Here is an 8,379-nt window from a genome sequence, read left to right on the forward strand (position 1 = left end):
TCTCTTATACCAATCTACTTAGCCTCCTCTAATTATCTCTTAACACCCGATAAATTAATTCCAGTATCCAAAACTTAACCTAGTTGGCCGAATTTTTCCGAACTTTTCGCACTAGTGGGTCCCACGTCCGGTATACGCTCTTAATTTCTCAAAACCTATTTGATACTAGAAAAATCATCTAAAAACTATATTTCCTCATAAAATTATCTAGAAAATTTTCCGGATACAGAAAGTGCAGAAAACAAACCATTGAAGATAAGAAAACCTAGAAAGATAATAAAACCTAGAAAATGGAAAAGTTACGGGTTCTCACAGGATTTCTGAAGATAGAGTTTGTTGATGCCAATAAAATTTTTTCGAAAGCAAATAAAATTAAGACAACTTTGTTTGATGCCACTGAAGTATTGGGGCTGGTCATATATACTATAAAAATTTTGGATACTGCCAGCAAATATCTCTGGAAAGATGCACAAAATTTAGATTATTACATGCATATGGGTTAAACTATTTCAATTTTGATTATTTTAGTTTTGTACCACTATTACACTTCTGCGCTCTGACTTTGATTATGTTCAATCAAATGCTATTAACTTAAATTAAAAACCCACTGATTTCTGAATTTAAAATGTTAAATTACATCATGCATGATCCAAATTTGGGAAGCACATGCTTCCCAAAATGTCTTTATTCAACAATCAGCAGCATAAAGCATTTGGAAAGCACCAAAATGTAGAAACATGATAGAAGGAACTAAAAATCATAGGCCCACGTTTCAATCTTATCCACCCTCTGTATTACCGCACATGAAAAATGAAGTGAAGCATGATAGCTGCAAGTAAAGACTCTCTTCAATGGTCACTTGTCAAAGCAACTCCACTGTGCAATTTATGCTCCTTAATTATGGGGTGAACTTCAAATTAAAGAAATGATATTTATAGTAAGACAACTATTAATGAGGGAAAAAATTACTTCCTTCGTCTCATTTTATTAAGTTTGCTTTCTATTTTAGTTTGTCCCAAATTATTTGTCATAGTCTAAAAGAGAAAAACAAAAAGAGACCAATTTCCCCCATTTTACCCTTCATTCAATTTTCCAAAAAAAAAGAGTATTAGCATCATGTTTTAGCATTAAATCCTTTACAAACTATTATAAAATTCTCAAATTCAAAAGCAACAAACAAAATTTGAATTCAAGTTAAGTGGTATTTATGGAAACATTTACTTGTTGGTTGGTGAAAAATCAGATTCCTTAATCTATGTGCAAAATTATACATGACAAATCAAATGAGACGGATCGAGTATTATGTGTTTTAATGATGTCATCTTTGTGCCTAGATTTGTTGGCTTATTGTCCATATTTTTTGAATTAATGTTGTAACTTTCAGTAAGTAAGTGAGAGATTTTGAATCAGAATCTCTTACTTATGGTCCTCCCATCTTATTATCTAACCCGACCCAACCCACCCCACCCCCTATTTATTGAATCAATATTGATGCTCATGTATGAAACAACTGATACTGGTGATCAGGAGGAAATTCTTAAATTATTATGAAAAAAAAAAGTTTTTCTACAACAGAGACTATTTATGGGGTGATTTCTAAAATGAGGTGGTTCGCATTTGCTGAATGCGAACTAGCTTAGCTCGCATTCCGCAAATGCGAGCTAACAAAAAGCCAGGTAGCATTTTTTTTTTTAAATAGACCTCGCATTTCTCAAATGCGAGGTCCTTTGTCTGTCGGTGAAACATGAAAACCCAGCTCCTTCAACCTCAGTCCTCTCTTTGACTCATTTAACCAAAAAACCCAAAGAAACAACAAAATTGGGAAATACAAATTGAAGGGAAATTGCATCCCAAATCCGTCATTGAAATCCTCGGAAGTAGCAGCATTCATCAAGAGTGCAGCCGTTGGAGGGAGGGAGTCCAACTCTGGTCATTTTGGAAGCTCTCGCCAGAAAGTTGAAGCCCCAGAAAGCTGCAAAATGGAGACCGGAAAATGTTGAAGCTACAGCCCGCTTTCAGTGAATAAGTTAAGCTTTCTGATGCTATTGTCCAGTGACGGAAGAAGATGCTGAACAGATGCGATTGTCCAGGTAGCATTTAACAGATGCGAGGTAAGTAACCTCGCATTTTTTAAATGCGAGGTCTGGTTTTCTTTTTTCTTTTTTTTTTTGGATTCTGTGGGTCGAAAATTCAAGGGGACTTCGCATTCAGCAAATGCGAACTCCTGAGCTCGCATTTGTTGAATGCGAAGACCCCTTGGACGGAATTGTATACTCAAAATGCCCCCTTTGTAGAAATTTTTTAAAATTCATCATAATTTTAGAAATTTCTCGGTGATCAGAGAGTGCCCAAATGCAAAATTACTACACTGCACATAAAGTCAACGACAAACATCTTTCTCCTTGCTTCTTGCATCTTGAGCCTTGATCATGGAGTTACTCTACACCATTCTTGGTCTCTTCATATTCTTGATGGCTGTAAAGTATCAGTATCTCCGAAAAAAGAGCCGAAAACTGCAGCCTCCAAGCCCTCCAGCTCTTCCAATTTTGGGCCATCTTCACCTTGTGAAAACTGCCCCTCACCTTGCCCTGCAAAAGCTCTCCATCAAATATGGTCCCCTGATTTCACTTCATTTTGGGATTCGCCCTTTCCTTGTCGTTTCCTCACCATCTCTTGCAGAGGAATGCTTAACCAAGACTAATGATATTATTTTTGCGAACCGGCCTGAGTCAGTTTCCAGTAAATACCTTGGCTACAACTCAACTGCTCTCATAATCTCCCCTTATGGAGATCACTGGCGAAATCTCCGCCGAGTCACAACCATCCATATGTTTTCTTCGATTCAACTCCAGCGTTTCTCCTCCATCTGGACTGAAGAAATCCATTTCATCATCAAAAAATTGTTTTCCAGTAACTCTGATGAGAAAACCTGGAAAGTTAAGGACATGAGTTCTTTGTTCCGGGAGTTATTATTCAACGTGATAATGAAAATAGTTGCTGGAAAAAGATGGCCATCTGATCAGCCAGGTGATATATTTTCACCGCGAGCACTCACTGATCTTTGTGATTATATTCCAATCTTGAGGTGGGTTGGCTATGGAGGGTTGGAGAAAGGTGTAATCAGTTTGCACCAGAAGAGGGACGAGTTTCTTCAGGGCCTGATTGATCAAACACGTAAAGAGGAAGCAGAAGACGGTTCTTGTCCGACAGAGAGAAGGAAAACAATTATTCAAGAATTGCTATCTCTACAAGAAGCAGAACCCGAATACTACACTGATGAAATTGTTAAAGGAATTATACAAGTAAGTCTCTTCTACTTGAATCTCTTTTACAAATTGGTCTATAATTCATTGGAACAAGGTCATCTCACCCATGTAGCAGCAGCACAATTTGTCTAGCCATATTTAGTGGTAGGGCTAAGACTAGTGGTGCGGGATGCAGTGCTTGTGTGGTGCAGATGCAACCGCATGCTTTTCACGGTTCAAATTGGATCACATTAGCTCGATTCCATCTGAATTTTGAAATGATCAAATCAAATCGTAGCTTGATGTTGTGGTCTAATCTGAGCTGTAGAAAACTCCTCCGACTGCATATAGGCATCGGATCTAGCGGTGGCGAGTGTGGAAATGGTGTGTGCCACTAACTTCAGTGTTGGTGTCTAGATAAGGAATTTAGTCAAAGTCTTTTCAAAAATTTGGTTTTCAAGAATTTAGTACACGTGATTTCAACATTAAATATGCCAATATCTATTGGTGACGGGTGAGCTGGGGCATCCGTTAACGTGTAAATTGGGTTAGTCTTGTTGTGGTGCTCTAACGTAGCGGGGCAGCCCGTCCCCCGTCCCCCGTCCCCCCTAATAAAAAATTATTATATAATTTTATTATGGTTAAAATTTAGCAAATAATCAAGTACTAAAATATCAACACATCATCAAATTATTATTCATTGTAATTTTACAATTGAAACGTATAAAATCAATCAAATAAAAATTATTTGAATACAATCCAACATTATGAAATAAATATAACTAAAGTAGTCAAGTTTTCACTTTTGGCACAAATACAATCACTAATTCATTATTGTGCTTGTGCTTTTTTTAAGAAAAAAATGTTATTGTATTAAGTGTAATTAGGGATTTAGTATAAATGTATTAGTAAATTTAGTATAACCAATTAATAATTTGTATTAGTACACATATATAATTATTAGTATAATTAATAATATCAATTATATTATATATACTAATAGACATTATATAATACATATAACTAATAATATCATTATCATAAGTTTGGAACTAATTAAATTATATATTATATATATAATTATATACATATATATTTTATATATTTATTTTTTTAAAGCGGGTGGCGGGGCGGGGGTACACTCCCCCGCCCCCCCGCCCAGTTTCTAAGCGGGGGGAAAAAAATTCCCCCGTCGCCGCCCCAACCCCCTCCCCATTAGCCCCCCGCGAGGCGGGTGCCCGCGGTCACCCGCCCCCATTGTCATCCCTAGTTTGGTACAATTGTTATACTTTTCACATTATTTGGTGTATAATTATATTATATTATTTTTTTTAGAAATAAAAGTGATGTACATAAATAAAGTATTTGACACATATTCAATATAATATTATGAAGTATTTGTACACTAAAAAATTTAAACCTATACAATGGTTGGACGAAATTGTATAAAATACAATTGTACCAAATTCCTATTCCAAAGTAACATATCAATTTATGGCTGTATCTATCATTTTACACCATAAAATAATCAAAGAATCTTTAATGGTATGGGGCAATATTTAAGGTTTTAACAATATTTTCCGCAACCGTAGATTTAGGAATCTAGTTCACAAAATTTATAGACACATGAGAATAACTTAACAAACAAAAAAGATTATTTTAACAAGTTACTGTCCTTTTTTTCCTCAAAAGTTTGGGATTCAATATAATGGATGTAATAGCCTTAAGATGCCCTTATAGTTTGGCTTGGCAACATGGGATGGAAGCAATTGCCAATATAACTATCTCAACAGTGTTGAACTTTCGTAATAAAGTAAAATTTATCACAAAATAGTGTGCACAGCTGTATTACAAGAATGTTAAAAATCAGCCTCATCCTAACGAAAAATACATGTAATTGTATCCGAATATTAATTGTACATTTTTTAATTGTTGTTTTGTTGGCCAAATTAAGGCCCTTAAAATTTGGGGAAGGTTGCTGCTTGCTCCCAGTCCCTACCCCTGATGGAGGACAAATAGGTAAATTCACATTGCTGAGGTGATAAACTGACAATTGATACACGTGATGATATTCGGCAACGGACGATAGAAGCAAATCAGATTAGATGATGAGACATTAACCATGACACTTGTGGCTGGGTTTAAGTCAACGGTGGAGGCTGTGAGATAGTTTTAGAATTGGTCGTTACGAAGGCACATCAATGTTCTTTAACCTTTGTCCTGGCTCTTTTTGAAAAATATACAGAAAAATGTGCACAAATCCAAAAATTAATCATGTACAACTCAAACCACGTCAACTAGGAAATTTTTGGACTTTTTTTTAGGAAAAAACTATCAATTACTAAAGACATTTTTAAAATGTGTTCATTTGAGTCCAGGTATTTAAGGGTTAAATGCATAAAACTCCTATGAACAAGTACATTAATTGCACTTTACACACTAAAGTATTTTAATAGGCACTTTGCACCTTTAATTAACTAAAAAATTACATGAAAATTAATTTCATCCAAATAATTGATGAAATGATTAATTATCCTCCATTAAAACTTAAGTGATAAAAATACAATTTTGGTGGCGAAGATTACTAATTTAAATAGGCTAATTTTCACTTTATGTCAAAATGTCTAATTGTTAACACATAAAAAATCGATTTGAATGACGATTAAGACTATTGGAGTCAAAATGGGGGGAAAATATAGAAATACTGAGTGATTAATGCTGCAATTTTTAAAATCCCATAATTTTCTTCAACGCATCATAATGCAACAAAATTTCATTTGAAATATTCACAAGCATAAAATAGGAGTAGAACCCAAAAATTTGCCTATGAATTTAGCACAATAATTGCAATAAAATTTCAATAACGAATCAAAATTAGAAGCCATATATTATGAAACAAAATATTGGGCTAAATTTTTTTAGTAAAACACCTAAATTATTTACTTTTCCTTGACAACAATCTTTTCTTACCTAGGCTAACTTGAAATACGTTGAAATAAGGTTGATGAGATTCTTGAATTGAATTTATTCCTTTTCTTGTTTTTTTCCTACTTCTTTTGTTTAATTGTCATTCAAAGTGATCATATTTTTATTGTTATATGTTTCCAATTAGAATTTTATTATGAAGTGAAAATTAATCCATTTAAAGTCACAAATTTTTCTACCATAACGGTATTTTTGTCACTTAAAAGCTTTTAATGGAGGAAAAATTGGTCACTTCATCAATTATTTAGATGGAATTAATTTTCTCATTATTTTATAGTTGACTAAGGGTGCAAAGTGCCTATTAAAATAGTTTAGGGTACAAAATGCAACTCGTGTAATAGTTCGTCAGGGTTTTCTGCATTTCACACCCTATTTAATTTTAGCTTTTCAGTTTATACTCTGAACTATGAATTGTGATACTTAAGTATAATATACTATCAATTTTAGGGCACATCGTCCAAATAAGATAAAATCAATTAATTCTTTCAGCAACTTTAGAATGAAATACTTTAATACCCCTAAACGAATTTCAGAATTTGGACAAACAACAAATTAAGGATATTTGAAGCCTTCTAAACTACCTATAGAAGAAGTTATTTGGATTTGAGTTGATTTGATCAATGGGCCAACAAAAGAGTAGTATAAGATACCGAAGTTCTAAAATTAGCAATTTAGAGAGCAACAAGCAAATTGGTGATAATTTAGGAGTGCATATTGGCAATAACCCAAAAAAAGTAGTTCCTTCATGCCTTTACATATAATTGAGGTCTAAAGATATCAAATGCCATAATATATAGTTCCCTCATGCCAGAATAGGGGTTCATTTTTTCGAATATCACATGTAATTCTCATATTTCGCTTGAACCTTCTTATGTGACTAGTGGACATTCATCTGCGAGCAATGTCAAAAGTGTAAATTATTGATTCAGGATCTATAGCAAGAGAAATGACATTATCCCAAATAATATTTCGCTTGCATCATAAACACATTTTCCAACCCACCTTTTTATATTCCCAACCACCTTTTTATCTCACATACATTACATCACAAAAAGTGCTACAGTAATTATTCCAAATAATATTTCAAATAATACCCTATCCAAACAACTTGATTCTAAAAACTAATTCATATTCTTTTCTTATTCATTCAAAAAGTTGCATTGAATTTGACTGTACATTACTTCTTGTGTAGATAATGTTGTCAGGCGGAACCCATACTACATCTCAGACAATGGAGTGGGCATTGTCCAGCCTATTAAATCACCCTAATGTACTGCAAAAGGCAAGAGATGAACTAGAAAAAATGCAGCCTGGCCATCTGCTAAATGATTCGGATATCTCCAAATTGCCTTATTTACGCTGCATAATCAACGAAACACTAAGGTTATTTCCTGCGGCACCAACTCTTGTGCCTCATTTTTCATCTGAGGATTGCACCATAGGAGGCTACAAGGTTCCTAAAGGTACAACTTTGTTAGTGAATGTTTGGGCCATTCACAGGGACCCCAATGTTTGGGAAGAGCCCAACAAGTATAAGCCAGAAAGATTTGAAGGAATGGATGAGAGAGGGTGGAATGAAGGGTTCAAATTTCTTCCATTTGGAAAAGGCCGGAGAATTTGCCCAGGAGCTGCCATGGCCATAAGGTTGGTCGGGTTGACATTGGGCACCCTGATTCAATGCTTTGATTGGGAAAGAGTTGGGCCTGAAATGGTGGATTTGGAAGAAAATCAAGGATCAACTTTGGGTAAGGCCAATCCTTTGGAGGCATCTTACAAGCCGCGCCCATCTATGATCAAAACAATTTCTCAGCTTTAAGTTAGATGTGTTGTTCTATTAAGATAAATTGGGATTTCTTTTTTTTTTTTCTGAACTTAAATATCAAGAAATAATTGTCTGTTCTTTGGTTTTGAGCACCTCTTACAATTTCAGATTTGTAGTTGTAACTTTCTTTCAATACAAGTTAATGCTCAAATTATACAAACTCAAGTATTTTACGTGGAAATGTGGAACATTAAATGATTCCAATTCTACATTGTGGAGATGGAGATGGAGATGGAAAGTACAACCCCACAAGCCTAATTAGGCGTCTTATTTATTCACCAATCTAATTGAACACCAGGGAGCCTGAAAACGGTGTGAAGAACCAAA

The 8,379-nt window shown here is 34.6% G+C and overlaps 1 protein-coding gene across 1 annotated transcript; it reads left to right on the top strand.

The window, feature by feature from the left end:
- The first annotated feature begins 1,667 nt into the window (after positions 1 to 1,667).
- On the top strand, positions 1,668 to 8,165 carry LOC113749595 (cytochrome P450 81D1-like). The gene is made up of 3 exons (XM_027293389.1): positions 1,668 to 2,111; positions 2,342 to 3,302; positions 7,423 to 8,165. Exons 2-3 carry the CDS (start codon positions 2,430 to 2,432, stop codon positions 8,044 to 8,046), a joined length of 1,497 nt encoding a protein of 498 aa, XP_027149190.1. The 5' UTR covers positions 1,668 to 2,111; positions 2,342 to 2,429; the 3' UTR covers positions 8,047 to 8,165.
- Positions 8,166 to 8,379: the final 214 nt, after the last annotated feature.

This window comes from Coffea eugenioides, chromosome 1 (genome assembly GCF_003713205.1).
Source record: "Coffea eugenioides isolate CCC68of chromosome 1, Ceug_1.0, whole genome shotgun sequence".
NCBI classification, from domain to species: domain Eukaryota; kingdom Viridiplantae; phylum Streptophyta; class Magnoliopsida; order Gentianales; family Rubiaceae; genus Coffea; species Coffea eugenioides.